This window comes from Ictalurus punctatus, chromosome 7, assembly GCF_001660625.3.
Source record: "Ictalurus punctatus breed USDA103 chromosome 7, Coco_2.0, whole genome shotgun sequence".
In the NCBI taxonomy this organism is placed as follows: domain Eukaryota; kingdom Metazoa; phylum Chordata; class Actinopteri; order Siluriformes; family Ictaluridae; genus Ictalurus; species Ictalurus punctatus.
This window is the reverse complement of record NC_030422.2, coordinates 23801007-23823735: the sequence shown is the minus strand read 5'-3', so window position 1 is coordinate 23823735 and position 22729 is coordinate 23801007. Positions and strand designations below refer to the sequence as shown.

General features: G+C 39.5%; 3 protein-coding genes across 8 annotated transcripts in view; 2 read left to right on the top strand and 1 right to left on the bottom strand.

The window, feature by feature from the left end:
- Window positions 1-1162: 1162 nt before the first annotated feature.
- rab39bb (RAB39B, member RAS oncogene family b) lies at window positions 1163-6373 on the bottom strand. The gene is made up of 3 exons (XM_017472813.3): window positions 5977-6373; window positions 4144-4364; window positions 1163-2991 (listed from the first exon to the last, which is right to left on the bottom strand). The coding sequence occupies exons 2-3, from the start codon at window positions 4356-4358 to the stop codon at window positions 2565-2567; spliced, it is 642 nt and encodes a 213-aa protein (XP_017328302.1). The 5' UTR covers window positions 4359-4364; window positions 5977-6373; the 3' UTR covers window positions 1163-2564.
- A 3510-nt stretch (window positions 6374-9883) lies between these two features.
- On the top strand, window positions 9884-15454 carry zgc:162171 (Rab32_Rab38 domain-containing protein). The gene is made up of 3 exons (XM_017471145.3): window positions 9884-10246; window positions 11955-12235; window positions 13607-15454. The coding sequence occupies exons 1-3, from the start codon at window positions 10054-10056 to the stop codon at window positions 13805-13807; spliced, it is 675 nt and encodes a 224-aa protein (XP_017326634.1). The 5' UTR covers window positions 9884-10053; the 3' UTR covers window positions 13808-15454.
- A 5421-nt stretch (window positions 15455-20875) lies between these two features.
- Window positions 20876-22729, top strand: part of si:ch211-200p22.4 (phosphatidylinositol-binding clathrin assembly protein) — a 76991-nt gene continuing 75137 nt past the window's right edge. For 3 of the 6 annotated variants that reach the window (XM_053681473.1, XM_047156822.2, XM_053681471.1), the window contains exon 1: window positions 20877-22122. In XM_053681473.1, the coding sequence (XP_053537448.1) occupies window positions 21993-22122 (130 nt within the window). In that variant the 5' untranslated portion in view covers window positions 20877-21992. Of the gene's footprint in view, window positions 22123-22729 lie in introns of all 6 variants that reach the window. The other 3 variants (XM_053681474.1, XM_053681475.1, XM_053681472.1) reach the window with 2 other exon arrangements.

The window sequence follows — 22729 nt, the reverse complement described above, 5'->3', positions numbered from 1 at the left end:
AGATGACTTCCAGTTCCACCATGTCAGTGAAGAACAGTAATCTGAGGTTACACTGGGCAGCGATGCACCAAAACTGGCCAGCTGAGGACTGGAAAGATGTTGCCTAATCTTTTACTGTCCAGTTTCATGAGTCTGTCCTCCCTCTAGCCTCTGATTTCTGTGCTTGGCAGACAGTAGTGAAACCTGATACTGCATGACTTTATGCATTGTGCTGCTGCCACATGATTGGCTGTTTGGAAATGGTGTCTTGTTTTAATGATTTAATATTTGTCCTTCTGTATAATATACGCAGCATGTTTTTTAGAGTGCAACATGAACAATAATCCTAATATCAGCAAGCATCGTTCGTTGCTTTCAAAGTACTACTTTACATCCGAATTTCAAACTATTGCCATGGTGCCTTTTATTTAGTTGTTCACCCAAGTTTGCATGCTTCAATATGTTGCACTGAATGAGTGCCGGATAAGTAGCAGACTTTATGGTGTATGGTGGACTAACCTTTAATGTGTTCTTAAAACGCTCAGGGTTCTGAAATGTAATACTTAACACCAATTTTGAAAGGATTGGGGAACAAACCTAAGACTGTGGTATGGAAGAAAGTACAATTTGAATATAAACTCTTTATAGGTTTGTCCACAGAATCAGATGAAAGAAGAAATCGAACCTATTTAAAAAGTTATACAGTTTTAATCCTAAAATCATGAGTCGTGCTCAACAGTGTCCAGTTACCTGCAATGTTTTGAAGCTATTATACCAACCATGTTGGAGGCATGACAGCTGAAAAAACTGCCTACAAAATGTCAATTCATGAGATACAGCGGTATATGCCATGTATTTACATACATCTAAACAACTGGTGTTTGTCAGCTTCACTGAGTTCAGATTCCAATGTCTGTTAATGCACGTATCGACAAGATATTTGTCTTTGAGGCATGCTGTTTGAGTTGGGGACCAAAAAAAATATATTTCAATGCTATTGAGGCTAATTGATGCATTTTAAGGAAGGAAAATCAATAGGGGGGGACCAATAGATTTAATTTAAGCACTACATGCTTGGACCTCTGAAATAATATTTCTGTAAAAAGTCATATTATGTAACACTGGTACACAAAAAGGTTTCAACACAAGACCTAATTATTCCATTAAAAAAGAGAAGGCTCCATTCTTTGTCGTAGTATTTTAATCTGTAGTACATCAGGTTCTGATAAAGAGGTACAGAGTGTTTTACAACTGTTTGTTAGTACACTGATCATTTATATTCCAGTCTTCATGAGCTCAGATTCACTTGCACTGGACAACAAACTGAAACTGAAGCCCAGTTCAAAATGTGCGGCAGTGCTGCAAGGATTTAATTGATTGGATTGAATCCAGCGCTATGGCTAAAGCTGCACGATATGGATACATCACTAAACAAAACGCAACCGTTGCTGTCCTTTCAGCTGTCCTATTGTAGAGGAAAATATTGTGATCATTATTACCATGCAATACTATATTGTGTAACCTTTAAGAGTAACAGACTTCATTCAAAGCAGCAGTGTGTACTACTGTCTGGTCGGATTAGATGTGCTTGCTAGAGCAGTTTATGATGAAGTTATTGGGATGGTGAGAAATGTCTGTTTGAACTTGGAAGAGGGAAGAAGCTTGTTAGTGTAGTTGGAATAATGGGGTTGAAAAGGGTTTTTGTAAAAATAACAGTGCAATCCAATTGCTCATATAATGTGGAAATTTACGATATAACGTGTAAAGCACGTAAAGGTTACGGTTTTAAAAAATATTTCCTTTTTCGTGATGTGTAATGCTATTTGTCATAGTGCACCTCATTTCCACGTTCCTCTTTCTTTTTATTTACAAGCTTACATAAATCCCTTTGGTAAGTTAACAAAAGCACAATGAGTCATCTTAAATGCTATACGTTAAGCAACGGGTATTGCTCAAACAAGTCCAATGTGTCTAAAAAAAAAAAAAAAAAAAAATTCAGCAGGACTTTGTTGATATGAGTATTGATTTGTCACCTTAATATTCAGACCTGGTTTCTGTGTTATCTGCTATATTGTGACACACCAGTTCCTTATTTCTTTTATTTTACCTTTGATATGTCATGTATACACATCAACCAAAGAATATGTAGTCCAGTCTTGTTTTTTTCATCAAGCAGCATTTCAGCGTTCTGAGCTCAGTAGTTCATTTAAAAGTCCTTGCTTTTGGCTATTCTATCATGGAAATGTCTGTGCGTGTCTACAGAAGACCCAGTCTCTAAAGGCTGTTTACCCTCAAGGGAAACATGTCATGGCTTTCAAGTGATTGGCAGATGTATAAGGTGCAGGACTAAGGTTCTGATTGTTTTGGTTATTTATTTATTTAGAAGGGTCTGAAGGACTTCATCGTCTTGTTGGTCTTGTAAATGGTTAGCCGTAAGGAGCAGTAACTAGTGGAGAACCGGAGGGTGGAGGCTCGGGACCATTCAGCAAGCAGGGAAAGAGTAATGTCATAAGTGATGATTGAAGTTTGCCCTTCTATTCTGAGAGATCTCTGGTTTGAGTCTGAATGCTAGGGTTCCAGATGGCTCAGCAGAAGCACCGGCGCTCATTCTTCGTTACCTCCTCGGATGAGTGCACCACGTTGGGCACGAAGCCGCTCCGCACACCCTCCCAGTCTTCCTGAATGGTGATGTCTCCATGCTTGACCAACTCAAAGATGTCGCGCGTCAGCTCGGTGAACGCCCTCTCGACGTTGATGGCATCGCACGCTGAAGTCTCTACATAGCGCATGCCGTAAACAGCCGCCAGCTTCTCAGCCTCATACCGGGAGACCTGACGCTGTACCTCCAGATCGCACTTGTGGCCCACCAGCAGGAAGACGATGGTGTGTGGTTGCACGTGGCTGCGCGCCTCCTCCAGCCACTCGCGGACATTCTGAAACGAGCGGCGGTTTGTGATATCGAACAGAAGGAGGCCTCCCACTGAGTTACGGTAGTACGCTCTTGTAATGGACCTGTGGGGAGCAGGAACAGTTGTGAGTGAGTTTGAGGAAAACATGTGTGCAGTGCGCACTGTGTGAGGTTAAAACTCCTCAATCAAAGGTTTGAGAATAGTGAACTAGGATCGGCTCTGTGCTAAGAATGGGACCGTGATCGTTCTAACTGATGGGCAAAAACAGATACAAGTGCAGCACTATGATTTTAAAGCTATGGTTCAGAAAAACAGTCTCATTTACAAAATCGTGTACCCAAAATAGTTAATCAGCCAAGACATGTTTGGTCCCCGACGCTTACTTCACTAGTATTGCACTGGAGCTCCAAGACAAACTTCACTAATGTGTCATTGAAATATATGTCCTACAAAATAATTTCCATAAATACACAACTGTAAATATCTGCCTAAACCTGGATGGCTTGCTGATGTATTTTAGAACACAGTGTGACCGTTATAAAAATGGACAGCTACACTGTGTATCTCAGTGCATACATTTTATTGACCATTTTTAAATGTGTTCACCCGACTAAACCATTCATGACCAGTTCTGCTCTGAGAGAACATTTCGATATCTAAAATGCTAAAACGCTGTCATGCTGAGTGTCAATTTGTTCAAACATTCCTTTACGTATCCTAAATGACTTTGGCATGGTTAAGACTGAAAAGTGTAATAGAAAGTAAGAGGTTATATTGAAGCACTGAATTGGAGCTGTTGAAAAAAGACGTATAAAGAGATTTAAAGAGTTTCATCATTAAAATAAAGGTCATTAAAATGACATTACTGAGCAGCAAAAAGAGTTTTGTGTAGGCGCCTACAGATTGAGGAAGGAACATGTGCCTCAGTGAATCACACTGATCCGAAATATCTCTCATTGACGTAAGTACAGATTTGTCACCACTGAAGGAGTGTACAGACATTCGACCATCAGAGGAGAGATGCCTCGGTGTGGTTGCCAAGGGGACAACAACCTTTGGGATAAAGATAGCTGTAAGTTTAGCCTGATGAGCTGCGCACTGAAGGTTCCAAGTCATTGTGCAATTGAAGATTTCATCCATGTATAATGAAAAAGCCCTAAATGTATACAGTATGTGCATTTTCAAGTGCTTTTTTTTTTTTTTTTAAAAATCCTTTTGAATACAGTCAGTAAATATCCATTGGTTCCTACAATACCTGAAGCGCTCTTGACCAGCCGTATCCCATATCTGGAGCTTTATGCGTTTTCCTGGCTCGATCTCAACCAGGCGAGAGAAGAAATCCACACCGACTGTAGGGTCAGACACTTGTGCAAACCGCCCCTCTGTGAAGCGCCTGATCAAACATGATTTACCAACCGTGGAGTCACCGATGACGATCAGCCGAAACTGGTAAAGCCATATTGTCTCCATGTCTATCTGTGGAGATCAAGTGGGTATAGAGTTTATTTGCGCACACATATGGTGAATATGCTATAGCCTAAAGGCACATCAAATTACCTCCCTGACTTCTTCCTGATCCTCCAAACAGGCTTGTGTGGCCAGATTAGCTGATTATTTAATAGTCCTTTGCATCTTTTCTTATCAGGCCTTCAGTCCAGTCTAACAGTTTAAAGAATTTTTATGCTGTACCCCAAAATCTAGTGTTCTAAAACACAAAATTTCTAGGCCCTTTACAAATACAGTATCTGTCTGTCTGGGCCCTCTTACCATCTCTTGGAAGTGTAAACTTCACAGTCCAGGCCTCTACCAAGGGGTCCTGCACAGCCGGTTCCACTAGTCAAGACCACATTATAATATATAGTGCAGAGAAAGTCCAGGACCAGACCAGGAAGCCTCTGTTGTCGGAAATGTATTTGCCTGCTCGAGATGTTACTACTTGAGAGTTGTAAGCATTTCATTTAAATGTCCCTTATTAGTAGTATTCGTATTATTACTGATCTGGGTCCGGTTCATAATGCTGGAACAGAATTGGCTCAAATGTTCTCTGATTCGATGCGCTGATATATACAGTATGTTTTGCTCTCAACACATGGCAAATTATATCTTAACCCAAACCTGTCTTACAACCGGTCCTGAAGTGATTTGCGTTGCTTGCCAATAGAAGTTCGGAGCTCCATTATTGTTATCGTTGTTTAAAAAGGGTGGAACTAGCATGTGCATCCCTAATTATTAGACGTTTCTCAATCACAAATATGCTCTTAATATACTGCTTTTATGTTCATGGAAAGCTGATGTGTAGCTGTCTGACTGTAACCTGGCCTCGGACGGTCAGCTCTTACACAGCAAAAAACTCGGGCCTCAAGTCACAAATTGGTGTTTCTAATCCAAGTTGAGGCTGTAAAGTTTCATTCAAAACTGCATGCGTTAACATAAGTGAGTGCAGGAGCATATTTTGCTGTGTGTTCGGACACACAGTCCAAACACTGTACAGAAACAAGCAATGCTCAGCCGCGGCCCTGCTCTCTCATACCGGAAGTGAGGCGGTTGCCATGGGAAGAGCTTATCTGCTGGATCTACATAAACAGCATGCTCACCATGGGATGAGCCATTAGTGACACTGATTTTATATTTAGCGTCTAACGTTTATATCACATATATTCACGGAGATTATAGTACTCTTGGGCTTTATTAGGCTAAAGGACCCTGCTCAGCTCTGTGTACATGAGCATGATTGCAATTATTCTTTACTCTAAACTCTGATATATATATATATATAGATATAGATATATATATATATATATATATATATATATATATATATATATATATATATAGATAGATATATATATATATATATGAAACTTTAATATATGATACAACACTGACTAATAACTTAGAAACAGGACTGTTTTCGACTAAAATAGTTTACAAGATCCTACATATCTACACATTTATAAGATCATATTTATCATCTAACCATAACGGATCTTTTTAAGCGTTTATTTAGCTATAATGTTAAAGAACATCGGGGGCGGGGACAGCAAAGGAGAAACATGCAAGCCCACGTTAGGTTAGTTAGGTTACTTACGGCGTCTGGTCCGGTTGATCAGAGTTTAGTAAACACAAATGCCATGGTCCTGACAGGATGGTGGGCTTTCTAGAAAGCGCGCACACACATCACGAGTCAAAGCAGCACATACACACCCTGTATTTCTGTGTGTATCAGAGAGCAGAGAACACCAGGAAGCTACTGTAGTGTAGTAAACAGATTTATCACACCAACGCAGCGGGTCTCTTTAAATCTGCTCAAACAGATCAAAACAGTTCTCGCAGGAATCCCAGAGATTAAGAAGTCAAAGGAGTCATGACGCCTTTACGGGGGGTTTGGATCCGTCCACGCTTTGGACCCAGAGAAATGTTTGGAAATTGAGCTGATGAAATGGCAGCAGTATCAGAGACATCACATAGCCTGACTCATCCCGCATCAGCACCACTACCGTAAACCAACGAAGAGAGGCGCAAGTAAAAAACAAGGGGGGGGAAATGTCATCTAATGTTTTTGTTTTGTTTGATTTCTATTTTAGGTTTTTTTTTGTTTGTTTGTTTTGTTTTTAAATAAACATTCTACAATTTAGACTTTTTAAATTTTATTTTATTTTTTTCATTTTACAGCGTGTCCACTGTAGTGGACCACAGGACCATTTTAGTTTGAAAAGACAGCCGAACACAGAAAATAAAAAATGAACAGATTATGGCTGTAGAGTGATATTAAGTACATTAACTTGGTCCTGGTTTCCACTATAATTCACTTTCATAAAAATGGTAATATTTTGAAACACAAACAATTTAACTGCTTTCAGAACTAAATGTATTATTCCTGACAATCATAGTATAATCATACTATATAGTGATAATCATAGTGTATGTATATATATATATATATATATATATATATATATATATATATATATATATATATATATATATATATATATATAATTCCATAAAATGTGCTTGTTCCTATGCAGGCCATATTGCATGCAGTGTAAGAAGTTGCTCCTAGCACCCCATCCTATAACATGACATATCACTAGAAAGCCCAGGATGTCCTCTGTATAGTACAGCAGGAATTACTAGAGTAGCTCAAAAAAGTGAAAGGACATGCTTGAAAACACAAAGTCTACTACAGAGGACGCAAGTCAATGGGCGGGGTCTCAGGAGGATATACATATGATCATTTTTATTTATTGGAACCAGAAAGGATTCAAAGGAAAACCACTTTTCATTGTTGCTGGTGTGGTATCCTTTGTACCTGGTATGTTGTTGTTGTTGTTGTTATTGTTGTTACAGTGTACTTTATAAAAGTCTTATATAAAAGTATACAATTAAACAGTAATTACCTTACGTTACATTACATACACTTAAAAAGATACATACTAGCAGTAGGCTATAGGAGGTGTACCAACCCCAGTGACAAGGAATGGCATAGTTAATACCTTTGTTTTTAGGCTATTTGATTTCAGATTGGGGTTATTTACTATAAAATATACTTACAGTCCCCTCTGAAAGTATTGGAACAGCAAGGCCAGTTCTTTTGTTTTTGGCTATAAGACATTTGGGTTCGAGATTAAAAGATGGAAATGAGGCAATTGATCATTTATCATGAATCATCAGTTGAATCACTTGAAGCATTCGTTGTGTTGGACTATTGTGTATAAGTTGTATTTATCAAAAAGTAATATAGGTCACAGTTTCAGGCAGCATAAGTGGTTTGCTACAGCATGGAAGCAAAAAGTGTTTATTGCAGGTTTATTTGCGCTGCATACATATCACTCATTTTCATTACCCCATGGACATTATTAACATATGTGTCCCATGTGACTAACATATACAGCACAGTACGAGATCTTGCACATAAGCTGTGTGTGTGATACATATACACACGGTACATCTCAATATCAAACTTCAGTATGAAAGGAATTGTAGTTTTTGAAATCTCTCCAATTAATTACAGATTCACTTGCTACTTTAATACAGTATTCCAAGGAGGTGTATTTGTATTTTCTGGGCTGGCTGAGACGTGGAGTACCACTTGACCCTGAAAGTATGTATGCTCTTGTGTTCTTGCTGTAGTTTTGAAAAGGTGCCAGACATTCTTGGATGCTCCACAGCAGGCTCCTCCAGTGGTTTATTTATATACTGACTTTAGTGTCATTCATTCATTTCTTGGTTCATCCTTTCTTTCTTACTTTCTCTCTTTCTCTTTTTCTTTCTTTCTCTCTTTCTCTCTTGCTCTCCCTCTCACAATGCACCAATAAATGAAGGTGTTTACTTCAGTGTTATCACAAGCTGATAAGATATGAACTCTAACACTAAGTATAACGCAATATTATGATAGTCATTTAAAAAAAAACAACAACAGTGAAGCATGTAAAAGTGAAGAGATGAAGATCAAGAGATCAAGCAACCCCACAACTACACTCATCAAACATATTATTAGGAACACCTGCACACATACCCTCTCATGCATCTGTCTAATCAGGCAATCATGTGGCAGCAGTGAAATGCATAAAAATATTGTAGATATGGTCCAGCAGCTTCAGGTAATGTTCATATTAATCATCAGAAAATTGTGCTCTCAGTGATTTTGACCATGGCATGATTGTTGGTGCCGGACAGGCTTTTTTGTGTATTTATATAACTGCTTATCTCCTGGGATTTTCACACACACCAGACTCTAGAGTTTACTCAGTATGGTGCAATAAAGAAAACCTTGAGTAAGCAGCACTTCTGCTGACGGAAACACCTTGTTGATGAGAGAGGTCAACCGAGAGTGGCCAGACTGGATTGAGCTGACGGAAAGGCTACAGTAACTCAGATAACCACTTTGTACAATTGTGGTGAGCAGAAAAGCATCTCGGAATGCACAACACGGCAAACCTTGAGGCGGATGGGCTCCAACAGCAAAAGATCATGTCAAGTTCCACTTCTGTCAGCCAAGAACAGAAAGCTGAGGCTGCAGTGGGCACAGGCTCAACATAACCGGACAGTTAAAGGCTGGAAAAAACGTAACCTGGTCTGATTCATCTTAATTTCTGCTGAGGTTCACAGATGGTAGGGTCAGAATTTGTCACCAACAGCATGAATCCATGAACTCAACCTGCCTTGTGGCAACAGTCCAGGCTGGTGGAGGTGGTATAATGATGTGGGGAATGTTTTCTTTGTGCAATTTGGACTCTGGAATGTAGTGGAACAGGAGATTCCCAGCATGAACGTGCACCTGAAACATCTACAGGAATTACGTGATGCAATCATATCAACATGGACCAGAATCTCAAAGGAATATTTCCAACATCCTGTGGAATCCAGGTCATGAAGAATTGAGGCTGTTTTGAAAGTAAAGCCAGCCTACCAGTGTTAGTATAGTGCTCGGTGAGTGTAAATGATGCATTTAAAAAAAAAATAATAATAATAAATCCTGTTATTGAAATGTAATAATAAGTAATGTTTAAATCATCACATTAAGGAAGAAATTAAAGGCCTAAACCAATAAAAACGTGTCCCAAATGACCAAATAATTCAGTCAAGTGAAAGCCATACTTCCTTAGAATATGACCTAAACATTTTTCTTTCACGTGCTATAATTCAACACCTTGAGAATTTTTAGAAATATATCATGTGTTGTTTTGGGGGATTTATTTATCTATTTATTTATTTATTTATTTATTTTTGCAAGAAAGCTTGGACAATGGGAAAAATTCAAAAAGTGTCCCAGTATCCTGTACATGAATTCACCCTCCTTTAACATAACCCTATAATTAAGGGTTCGAATTATTTATTCACATATTAGATAGCTCTATTTTTTAAACATTCACATAGTTAAGAACTACACTTCACTCATTACGGATTGAATCCTCAACTTTTTTTTCCCCTCCCTGTCAATCTGAAAGCCCATTCGAAAGGTTTTCCTGTTGCGTTTTAGAGGCGGTTTTGAACTCGGAACTAGGAAACGTGGCAGTGAACTGCACCATGGCTCCGTCCCAAACTACCCACACAGCAGCCTCTCCCAGAGGTGGCGTAGTCTACTGTTAGTGCTGCAGTGGGCGGATTGAGACATCCACCACTTACTTTTAGCTGTGTTTTAACTCCACTTTCTGAGGAGACTATGCAGCGGGAGCGCTTGTTAAAGGTGTTAGTTGTAGGGGATCTGGGTGTAGGGAAGACGGCCATCATCAGGCGCTACGTGCACCAGGTTTTCTCTCATCATTACCGAGCCACCATCGGAGTGGACTTCGCGCTCAAATTGCTGCACTGGGACCCGAGCACCGTCATCCGCCTCCAGCTGTGGGACATCGCCGGTAAGCACCACATCTGGACACGCTCATAGCTAACATACTATAGAGCCTGTGAGACCAGTCAAACCAGACATCTTGAAATATTTAGCAGCAAAAAGCCATTCTTGAGGTTAGGGTTAGGTAAACTAAAGTTTGCATAGAGTGACTGAAATGTCTTTATATACATGTGTACATATATATATTGGATCAATTGGATGTGATTTTACAGTAAGGAAATCTACAAGGACTTACACATCCAGGATGCAGATATGTTATTACGCTTATTTTATTCCATACAATATTATTTTATTTCATGCGGTCATTGTTGTTTCTAGGGTCGCACAATATATTGGCTGTTTTTAGTCTTTATTACTTAACCTGTAATTGTTATACTGATATCACGACAAACACAGCAGCTTACGGATATTTTATTGATTGTTGTGATTATCCTGTTCAAGCTGAGATGTCCCACACAAGAGTTTATAATCTCAGATACAGCAGGTCACTTTCTATGCGATTTGACGAATTCCACGATCCGGCCATCAAAATAAAAAGGGGCTTTAATATGTAAAAAGTACAAACGCAATGGCTCTGTGTACCTACATGATGGATTAGTGGTTAGTACGTTCAGCTGACACCTCCAGGGATGAGGGTTCGATTCCTGCCGTGGCCCCGTGTTGTGGGGGTTTCCTCTCCCAGTCCACAGACATGCATAGTAGGCTGATTGGTATTTCCAAAATGTCCATAATGTGTATGTGATTGTGCCCTGTGATGGTTTGGCACCCTGTCCAGGGTGTACCCCGCCCTGTGCCCCATGCTCCCTGGGATAGGCTCCATGTACCTCACGACCCTGTAGGTTAAGCAGTATAGAAAATGGATGGAACTATATCATTAATATACATCTGTAATGTGTTTTTTGTGTGCATTTTATACGATTTAGTTCATATCAAACTTTATGTGCAATACATTCTCAGACATAAAGGTGCCATGTGTAGTTTTCCTTGTTGTTGAAGCGCTGCTATCAAGGGTACAGCTTTTGTACCTTTAGTAACTTTTAAATTGCCTTTATATAGCTTTTAGAGTGTAGCTTTAAAGGTTCATTAGGGGTCCTTAAAGTTCAATTATATTCCTTAAATTCATTTTAAAAGTACATTATATTCCCTGGTTAGGTAAAAAAACAAAACAACAACAACATACTAAAGGTATAAAAAATGTTTCCTTGAAGATACCTCAGCAGCGACATGTATGGAAATGTACAGTTTGGTGCCTTTATTTCTGAGAATGTATTGTACGTAAAGGTTGTTCACACACAGTTAACTATTTGCCTTTTGCTAATCTTATTACACAAACACGCCCATGGAATGCACTGTTTAAACAGTACTTGTCATTTCTGATATTTGTGCATGTGAGTGCGTATGCATACGTGTGTGTGGAGTGAATGTCTTTCTGTCCATGCCCAAGATATTGAGATGGAAGTCGCGTGGTGTTTCAGCTGGTTTCATTCATTACTTAGTGTCATGTGATAAAAAGCAGAGCTTACGTCACTAACCCACACCCCAAGTGTACACACACTGGTATACAAGAAAACATTCATACATGGCACAGATATCAACCAAGAATGTTTAATGTGATTGTAGTAATCAGATAGCTCAAGTTTCAAACATGTGATCTTGTGTCCATTACAGTGTAGTGCTTTTCTGTGACTCTTCCTCACATTTACCTTGTTTTCCAGGACAGGAGCGATATGGCAACATGACTCGTGTGTATTACCGTGAAGCAGTAGGGGCACTGGTGGTCTTCGACATGACCCGAGCATCCACTTTCCAAGCTGTACTTAAATGGAAAGGTGACCTGGATGCTAAAGTGGCCCTCTGTAATGGTCACCCGGTGCCAGCTGTCCTGTTGGCGAATAAGTGTGACCAGCAGTCACATGGCATGTGTGCCAAACTACCCAAGATGGAGAGTTTTTATAAAGAGCAAGGATTCCTGGGCTGGTATGAGACATCGGCCAAGGTAAGGGATCTATCTCAGGGTTACTGTTTGTGCAGAGTTTCACATATTCTCACTGAATCCCTGACGTATAATATAACATCCAAGGCGTATTCCTCGCCTATAATATAACATCCAAGGCGTATTCCTCGCCTATAATATAACATCCAAGGCGTATTCCTCCCATATAATATAACATCCAGGGCGTATTCCTCCCGTATAATATAACATCCAGGGTGTATTCCTCCCATATAATATAACATCCAGGGTGTATTCCTCCCATATAATATAACATCCAGGGTGTATTCCTCCCGTATAATATAACATCCAGGGCGTATTCCTGACGTATAATATAACATCCAGGGCGTATTCCTGACGTATAATATAACATCCAGGGCGTACTCCTGACGTATAATATAACATCCAGGGCGTATTCCTGACGTATAATATAACATCCAGGGCGTATTCCTGACGTATAATATAACATCCAGGGCGTACTCCTGACGTATAATATAACATCCAGGGCGTACTCCTGACGTATAATATAACATCCAGGGCGTACTCCTGACGTATAATATAACATCCAGGGCGTACTCCTGACGTATAATATAACATCCAGGGCGTATTCCTGACGTATAATATAACATCCAGGGTGTATTCTTCCCATATAATGTAGCATCCAGGGTGTATTCCTGATGTATAATATAACATCCAGGGCGTATTCCTGACGTATAATATAACATCCAGGGCGTACTCCTGACGTATAATATAACATCCAGGGCGTACTCCTGACGTATAATATAACATCCAGGGCGTACTCCTGACGTATAATATAACATCCAGGGCGTACTCCTCCCATATAATATAACATCCAGGGCGTATTCCTGACGTATAATATAACATCCAGGGTGTATTCCTGACGTATAATATAACATCCAGGGCGTACTCCTGACGTATAATATAACATCCAGGGCGTACTCCTGACGTATAATATAACATCCAGGGCGTACTCCTGACGTATAATATAACATCCAGGGCGTACTCCTGACGTATAATATAACATCCAGGGCGTATTCCTGACGTATAATATAACATCCAGGGTATATTCTTCCCATATAATGTAGCATCCAGGGTGTATTCCTGCCAAGATTTTCACTGCATGAGTTATGCATAATGCCATTTTAAGTATGTTATCTACGCATGTCAATAATGAAACTGCATCAATCAGTCAGCTGGGGTAAAGCACTTTAGTCAGTTAATTATGAAACTACAATATGGAACAGAAAAATAAACACTTTGCTTTTAAGTTTCTGTTACTCTCCCTTGTCTTGGGACACAAGGCTGTAAAACTTGTTTTGCTTACTCTCGCTCGCTCTCGCTCTCTTGCTCTTTCAGGATAACACAAATATTGACAAAGCCATCATGCGCCTGGTTGAGCACATCATGGCAAGTGATGGCGAGAAACCTGCAGTTGACTCAGACCCCAGTCGGGTGATCCTGCCAACATCGAACAACAACCTCCACGAACGCAGGCAATCCAGCTGTTCAGCCTGTTCCAGACCGGACACACTTCCCAAAGAGCATGAGCAATTCTAGCAGTAGAGAAAATAGAATATATAAATTACCTTTATGTACTTAAATGCTATTGGTGATGGCGATTATTATTTATACCAGCAGTTCTTGTTTATGCATTCACTGCACTTTTACTTATAACATGTTAAGACTCGTCATGGTTTTTGCATATAGATGGTGTTTCACTTTTTGAGCATCAAATGCTCATGGAATGACAGTTGAATGCTTGAAAAAGAGGAACGTGTTTTTAAGTAGTACAGTTGTTGGTTTTGCTGAACTAAGCAACACATCAGGACTGTTGAGGAAACTGAGAGCAAACCATTAACACCTCTGTCTAAAACAAGTGTTTCCAGTAGAAAATGCTGCCTAAAGCACCGTCAACACTGAGAACACCGAGACTTTTACACGCTGTAATAGAGCAGCTGCGTGGGCAAATGGAATAGAAAATGTATTCATATTTAATTTTTGAAATTGATTAATTAATTGTTTATATACACGCCCAAAACTCTCACAGACTTTGTTTCAAATTAAAATAATAACAGAATGTTTGTTTCGACATCTTTAACTGAAATAAATGTCAGTACACGTTGTTATGATGTGTGAAAATGACATGTTTAACAGCAGCAAGTGGTCATACAGAACAAAAAATATTAATGTAGATGCAAGACGCATAATGAAGGTTTAAAATAATAGTAGTTAGGCGTTAGGGGATAATGTTTAGGCTTATAATGGAATAGAAATCTGATTGAATTGTGTCATCTTTACGGATTCACAACTATATCTGGTTCAGAATAGATCTGGTTTCCATTTTATCTTGTGTAAATGTTTATAAGTAAAATTCTCCAGCCTTGAATTGTGTGTGTGTGTGTGTGTGTGTGTGTATGAGTATGTATGAGTATGTATGAGTGTGTGTGTATGAATGTGTGTGTGTGTGTGTGTGTGTTTATGGGAGACACTAAGCAGGTGCGTGCCTGCTGTTTAAATCTGTCCCAAGCTGTTAATGCTGCATATCTAAATGGTAAAGCTGCTCTGCTGAAGTGTTAATGGTGTTAGAACCCATATGTCCCTGTGCACTGTGTAAATAATTATCACAGGCAGACACCCTGTCCCTCTTTTATGCCCTCCACAATTTTAAGATCGTCACAGCTGTTCCCGGCTCTAAAAAATACTGCACAGACACTAAATAATAGGTGTTTTTGCAAAGTATCGTTCTGTCTGTTGAATGTGTACTGAAATGTCCTCTTGCATTTGGACAGCAGGTCTATTTGTGGCCTAATTGTAATTTGGAATTGTTTCATGGCCCAATTCTGCATGTACAATTGCAGCGTTTTGTGTGAACTGAAAATAGACAAGCATCTGTTTCAATGACCTTTCAGTGCCGTTTCCTCAGCTGACATAATGGCGCCATTTGCATCGCCAAATAAAACTGGGGGAAAGTCATTTTTTCAAGATGTCAAACGTCTATGGCTCATTGAGATTTGAATTGCCTTGTGAATGAATGGTTATGTGATACTGAATCCCAGTTTGGTATATGTCTTGAAGTGATGAGGCTGTTGAAGGGCTTGGTAGTCCACAGCAAGTATTTTTCTAGATGTGCTAGTGTTTATTTGAGACATATTTATAGAAGGTTAATCATATTCCTCTTCATAATAGCAGTGTTTTAGTGGGGGGGGGGGGGAAGGATGTTTTGTTTCCGCATTTTGTAAATGCTGTGTCTGTGGGTCTCCTTTCCATCTCAAACATTTCAGTCCAAACAGTCTGAAAACCTCATCCACTTAAACACCCTGGATTGTCACTTTTACTATTCCCTCAATTCAACAGCTCTGACGAGAACAAGCTGCAAATTTCACACATTAAGTACTCATTTACTTACACTGTGCTGGTCCTGGAAACAACAGCTCACATTCTGCCTTCTGACAAATCGGTAAAGTGAATAGAAAGCTAATTGGCCAAGTCATGTTCAGCTAATAGCATTTTGTTAGCCTGCTTTACGTATTCATGTGGTTTGTGTTTTAAGCCAACATCATCTCAGAAAAAAGAAGCAGACACATCAGTAGCTCATAACACTGTTTTGTCCAGGGATAAGATGGTTTCAGTATGCTAAAGATGATATGATGTCATCTAAAATTCTAGCTTAGCATTATCTCCACTTTAGAAGAAACCACGACTCGTCTTTCTTGCTTCTATTTATGGCTACACTATTAGGGGGGAAAAAAATCTTTGGATGCTTAATGGCTCAAGCTCATTAAATGGATTCTACATTTTCTGAAAGGAAAACCATCTAATGTGCAGGTCTACAATTAATCATTAAGGGCTTGCTCAAAGAGACAAAGCAAAAAACCTTTTAGGATGTTAAATAGAACTTGTTTTTCCGAAGTAGTGGAACATTCGGTATTTAACATTTAAACCTAGACATGAAGGGCACACAGTGAGTCAGTGGTTAGCACGTTCACCTCACACTGCCAGGGTTCGTTTCATGCTGCTGCCCTGTGTGTTCGGAGTTTGCATGTTCTCGCCGTGCTGTGGGGGTGTCCTCCCCCAGTCCAAAGACATGCATGGTAGGCTGATTGGCATGTCCGTAGTGTATGAATGTGTGTGTGATTGTGTATGTGATTGTACCCTGTGATGGATTGGCACCCTGTCCAGGGTGTACCCCGCCTTGTGCCCCATGCCTCCTGGGATAGGCTCCAGGTTCCTCATGACCCTGTAGGATAAGCAGTATAGAAAATGAATGGATGGATGGGTGGATGGATGGATGGATGGACCTAGACATGATTGTTTTATGGGGGTTTTTGTGGCTTCCAAGGGGAATGCTGAAAACTGGACAAACAACATAGTTTTACCTAGTGTCTGTCAAAAATGGCCACATCTACCTTTAAATTAAATGAATCATTTTAAAGAAATGTTTTAACCAAAATTGAATTTTGCATAATTCTCCCTCCAAATGTCAGTCAAAATTTTTAAGTGGCTGAGTAATGCTTTTTTTGTTTTGCAATGGAGCTACTATAGACTAACCTACATATTGATGTAGTATTCATCAGAATAAATAATGTTTATTCATTTAAATTAAATAGAATCAATAAAGTTTAAATACACCCATTTGTGCTGCGTTCCATACTGGAGCTCAGTGAATTGTCCTACAAACATGAGCAGTACCTTTTATACAGATGTGATACACACACTTTCACATGTGTTTACTGCTATACACCTACACTGGATGCTGCTATGTACAGTATATGTGTGAGGGGCTAGAAAATGAAGGTGTGTGTGTTAGGTGTTATTTTAAAAAGCAAACAAAAAAATTGAGAATGTTTTATTTAGTTACTGAGGTTAGGGTTAGGGTTGGCTGTACGCATAGCACTAATTAGCTGCATTATTAATTAATGTGTAAAAAAAATGTGTTTGTGTGTGTGTGTGTGTGTGTGTGTGTGTGTGTGTGTGTGTGTGTGTGTGTGTGTGAATGGGTGTGCTAGAGCTGGAGGTATATGCTGTATAGATTGTTTTGTTTTTTTTATTTATGTCCCCCCCCCCCCAATATTTTTTTTTTTCTATGGAACAAGTCTGATGTGGTAGCAGTGACAGATCATTTTCATTTCACATTTTACCTTCACCCAAAGCAACTTACAAATACAGACCTACCAGAGGCTGGTCATTTGATGGTTAGGGGTTTTGCTCGAGGGTCCACTAGTGGTTCTCTGGCAAGCTTCGAGACACAAGCACAGAATGTGAACTGCTGAGCCTCTGTGGTCCACAGGCTTGATTGCATCAGACTGTCTTGATGCATTGTAAGTTTGACCAAAAGCAATTCTATTTCAGATTCTAGCTGATGATTATATTTAAAAGCAGAAGTGTTGCTATTCTTTGTCTTGGAAGTTACAGAGCCTATGTTGTTCATGCTGTTAAAAAAATGCAATCATAACTGGACCTGTTACATTAATTTTGTACTAATCATGTGGGAGTGGTTATTAAACCTGTACTAATCATGTGGCGGTGGTTATTAAACCTGTACTAATCATGTGGCGGTGGTTATTAAACCTGTACTAATCATGTGGCAGTGGTTATTAAACCTGTATTAATCATGTGGCAGTGGTTATTAAACCTGTATTAATCATGTGGCAGTGGTTATTAAACCTGTATTAATCATGTGGCAGTGGTTATTAAACCTGTACTAATCATGTGGCGGTGGTTATTAAACCTGTACTAATCATGTGGCAGTGGTTATTAAACTGTACTAATCATGTGGCAGTGGTTATTAAACCTGTACTAATCATGTGGCAGTGGTTATTAAACTGTACTAATCATGTGGCAGTGGTTATTAAACCTGTATTAATCATGTGGCAGTGGTTATTAAACCTGTATTAATCATGTGGCAGTGGTTATTAAACCTGTACTAATCATGTGGCGGTGGTTATTAAACCTGTACTAATCATGTGGCGGTGGTTATTAAACCTGTATTAATCATGTGGCGGTGGTTATTAAACCTGTACTAATCATGTGGCAGTGGTTAGTAAACTGTACTAATCATGTGGCGGTGGTTATTAAACCTGTACTAATCATGTGGCAGTGGTTATTAAACTGTACTAATCATGTGGCAGTGGTTATTAAACCTGTACTAATCATGTGGCAGTGGTTATTAAACCTGTATTAATCATGTGGCAGTGGTTATTAAACCTGTACTAATCATGTGGCGGTGGTTATTAAACCTGTACTAATCATGTGGCGGTGGTTATTAAACCTGTATTAATCATGTGGCGGTGGTTATTAAACCTGTACTAATCATGTGGCAGTGGTTAGTAAACCTGTACTAATCATGTGGCGGTGGTTATTAAACCTGTACTAATCATGTGGCGGTGGTTATTAAACCTGTACTAGTCATGTGGCAGTGGTTATTAAACCTGTACTAATCATGTGGCGGTGGTTATTAATACTGTACTAATCATGTGGCAGTGGTTATTAAACCTGTACTAATCATGTGGCGGTGGTTATTGAAACTGTACTAATCATGTGGTGGTGGTTATTAATACTGTACTAATCATGTGGTGGTGGTTATTAATACTGTACTAATCATGTGGTGGTGGTTATTAATACTGTACTAATCATGTGGCGGTGGTTATTGAAACTGTACTAATCATATAGTGGTGGTTATTAAAACTGTACCAATCACGTGGCAGTGGTTATTAAAACTGTACCAATCATGTGGCGGTGGTTATTAATACTGTACTAATCATGTGGTGGTGGTTATTAATACTGTACTAATCATGTGGTGGTGGTTATTAATACTGTACTAATCATGTGGCAGTGGTTATTATGAGCACATTTTGCAGCATGAGTGCTAAAACAGATATTTGTGATTTCATCCTCCTGTTTGATTGACACTGAACTCTGGTAAGGTAAATTGAGCCTTGCAGTAACTGTTGCCATGATAGGGCAGTTGCCATGGAAATAATTCTAGCTATTTGCCTCTAGATGGAGCTGCACTATTATCAATGTGTACTAGAGTGTGGTCTATAGAAGCAGAGGCACTACAGTACAGTTGTGGTTTTGTAGCTCACCCTAACCTCTTCCTCTTGGGTGGATTTAGTGATATGGGGGCCTAAGGCAAAATATAGGAATGGCGCCCTATTCAGTTGGGGTTGGGGGAGGAGGCTTGCATTGATGCTGCTGAAATAACAGCGATATCAATAATTTCAGTGTTTTAACATCAGTATTTACCTTTTCAGCATGTTATTTAGCATTAATAAGTATATATATATATATATATATATATATATATATATATATATATATATATATATATATATATATATATATATATGTATATATACTATTTGCATTTTTAGGGGGCCTTGGCTTCTGAAAGCCCAAGGCAGCTGCCTACCTAATGCTAAGTCCAGCCCCAACCCCAGATTTTCAACAAAGTTGGTCACACATTATTTGAAGATTGTTAAATCATATCATCACATCGTGTTGTAGCAGATTGACTGGTATCGTCAAATGTAAAATCCATGTCTAAATAATTAAAATCATATCATAATGTGTCCTAGCAGATTGACTGGTATCATCAAATGTCAAAACGTTGTCTAAATAATCAAAAAAGGTATTGCATCGTGTCTTGGCAGATTCAGTGGTATGGTCAAATATTGAATCCTTCTCTTAATAATCAAAATCGTATTGTGTCATTTGGAAGCTTCAGGTTTACAAATTTAATGTTATTTGTGTAATTAATAAATACTGGGCTTTTTAAAAAATATATAATAATAAGGATCTATGTATTATCTATGTATTCTACCTAGATTTATTGTTTTCTAGTGATGTGTCGTTCATGAACGATTCGTTTATTTTGTTTTGAAAAAATCTTTAAAATGACTCGGGAACAACGAGTTGTCTCAGCGAGTGATTCGTTAATTTTTGACCGTGCATGTGCTGCAACAGGAAACAGAAATGATCAGTTCAGCTCTTGAGTCTTCGGGTTCGAGTCGTTCCTTCATCAGGTGACCGCCCCATAGGCAAGGCACCATGCAGTACCGGAAACGGGATAAATGAACGACTCGAACCCGAAGACTCAACAGCTGAACTAATCATTTCTGTTTCCGGGACTGTATGAACAGATGTCACGTCTGTGTGAAATGTGACAAAAGAAAGAAGGACTCAGATCGGGAGGTGAGGTGAACTAACAGATTGCATAGCCTGAAAACCTAATGCTAATCTATTAATGAATCATTTCTGTTTCTCATGACTCGGACTTGGCTGCATTAACCTATAGTTTATTTGATAGTTTATTAAGTGCTAGATGTGTTGGGGAATTTAACATGTAACATTTTAATTATATTCTGCTGAAATGAACGAAATGACTCGAAAAAAGATTCGTTCATTTCGCTGAATGAGATTCAAAGATCCGAGTCAATAAAATGATCCGAACTTCTAATCACTAATGTTTTCAATAATGTTTAATACACATTAAAATAAACATTAACACATCTACACACGGTTTTCTGATTCTATCCAATCAGCGCTCACTGCTTCCGTCCAATCAGCGCTCGGTTCTTCTATCCACTCAGCGCTCCTCGGGATCACCTGATTTGTGCGCAGCCATTTTGTCCGGAGCTCTTCTTCACAAACCGGAATAAAGCGAAGGCGAGCGGAGGAACGCTGTTGGAGGGGGTTGATAGAACACACTCTCCGCCGGAATTTCTCCACCTATTGATCCAGGACGGGGAAAAAACCCCACTTTTACCCCCCGTGGCGGTCCTACAGCTGGACTAGTGGACTTCCTTTCACAGATCCAGGTTGGACGTTAGATTTGATCAGTCTGATCAGCTGTCCGAGAGCTAATGTTCGATCCTTCAGGTTCCAACTCAACACACTTTCGTTTCTGATCTCCGGGTTAGTTTAGTTGCAGGTTATGTGTCAGTCATGCCAGCGAAGTGTTTGAACAGAACATAACATAACAACATCGCATCGCAGCTAGCGACGGAGGAACTAGCCAGAGCAATTTTAACAGAGTTTCAGACCGAGGGGAAGCTGCACAACTAACCTGTTAACTAGCTCAACTAACTAGTTCCATTTGTGCCTGCCATTGTTACAGCGAACTAATAACTCGGTAGTTAAAGGTCTCTTTGCATTCCTTTGCTAGCTCAGCAAATGCTCGCAGGTAAATGCTGAGTGTTTTTATTAACATATTATTTCGACTAGAAGGACAGACTTGTTTAACCAGTTTTGGTCTTTTCTTGGGGTACGTGGCGTTTTTCTCTCTCTCTTTTCTGACCTGGCTGAACGGATAGCTAGCTATGTCATTTTGCAACCTTCCTATATGCTCAGATTTCAGCATTAGGTCCTGTACTCGGTTTGAACGCTGTTATGGTAATATTAGCTAACATCAGCTCAGTCAATCAGTTCATCCAGGTGTAACACTGACACTTGGGATCTTATTTGTACTAGATAGCTAGCTAGATTCTTTTTATATAACCAAATACACGATCAAGGGTGACTGGGTTAGTATTTAGTTGGATAATTTTGTGAGTTGTGTTTTTTTTGTTGTTGTTGTTGTTGTTTTTTAATATACACAAGCAGTCACTTTACTGACTCAAGGTTTTGTGAAATCTGCTCATATTAGTGAGCTGTTAAGCTGTCTTGGTTTTGGAGGGATTTTTTTTTGGAGAGACGGAGAGAAACTCGTCCAACTGATCAGTAGTCAGTGTTGAGGAGAAACATGTCAGGACAGAGCATCACAGACCGCATCGCAGCGGCGCAGCACAGCATGACCGGCTCCAGCATCAACAAAGCCGTGTGTAAGGCCACGACCCATGAAGTGAGCGGCCCCAAGAAGAAACACCTGGACTGTGAGTATCCCCAGTTTCCTCACTGCTTACACACACACAGTTCACATTTGACCTACTGACCGGTGTCTTCACTTTCACACGTCCATAAACTCACGCCTCTTGAGACATTTTCTCCTCATATGGGACGCTGGTCCATGGCAGGGCACGGCTCACACATTCAGTACGTTTACATGGACAACGATAATCCGATATGATCCCGATTAAGACGATACTCATGTAAACAGCGATTATTGATGACTTTAATCCGATTAAAGTCATACTCGAAGTAAACACAAATGGAATTAAGACAAGTGGAGTATTCCTGTTTTAGTCTAATTACAGTCATGTACACACCTTAATCACACTATTAACGTCGTGTGGGAGTTTTCACCGTATTTTGGGACAGGACACACATACACACACCCTGCAGCGCTCAACCGTTTGACGGCAAACGAGCGCATGGCTGCGTCCCAAACCAAGTACTTACCTGCTATTTAGTAAGTGTAATGCACGTATTTTCGCTCCTTTATAGCAGGTAAACACGCGGTTTGGGACGCAGCCCACGGCTTCAATCAGTCTTCTATTTGCACGTACATCATGACAAATAATTAACTGCACTTGAAACTTT

What these genes read in the sequence shown, in the direction of transcription:
- rab39bb (XM_017472813.3), bottom strand. Translation starts at nt 4,358, where the DNA reads ATGGAGACAATATGGCTTTACCAGTTTCGGCTGATCGTCATCGGTGAC. An exon ending in GCTGGTCAAGAGCGCTTCAG is followed by an intron (nt 2,992 to 4,143) that starts GTATTGTAGGAA and finishes TGCTCCCCACAG; the next exon opens with GTCCATTACAAGAGCGTACT.
- zgc:162171 (XM_017471145.3), top strand. Translation starts at nt 10,054, where the DNA reads ATGCAGCGGGAGCGCTTGTTAAAGGTGTTAGTTGTAGGGGATCTGGGT. An exon ending in CCAGCTGTGGGACATCGCCG is followed by an intron (nt 10,247 to 11,954) that starts GTAAGCACCACA and finishes CTTGTTTTCCAG; the next exon opens with GACAGGAGCGATATGGCAAC. An exon ending in GGTATGAGACATCGGCCAAG is followed by an intron (nt 12,236 to 13,606) that starts GTAAGGGATCTA and finishes TTGCTCTTTCAG; the next exon opens with GATAACACAAATATTGACAA.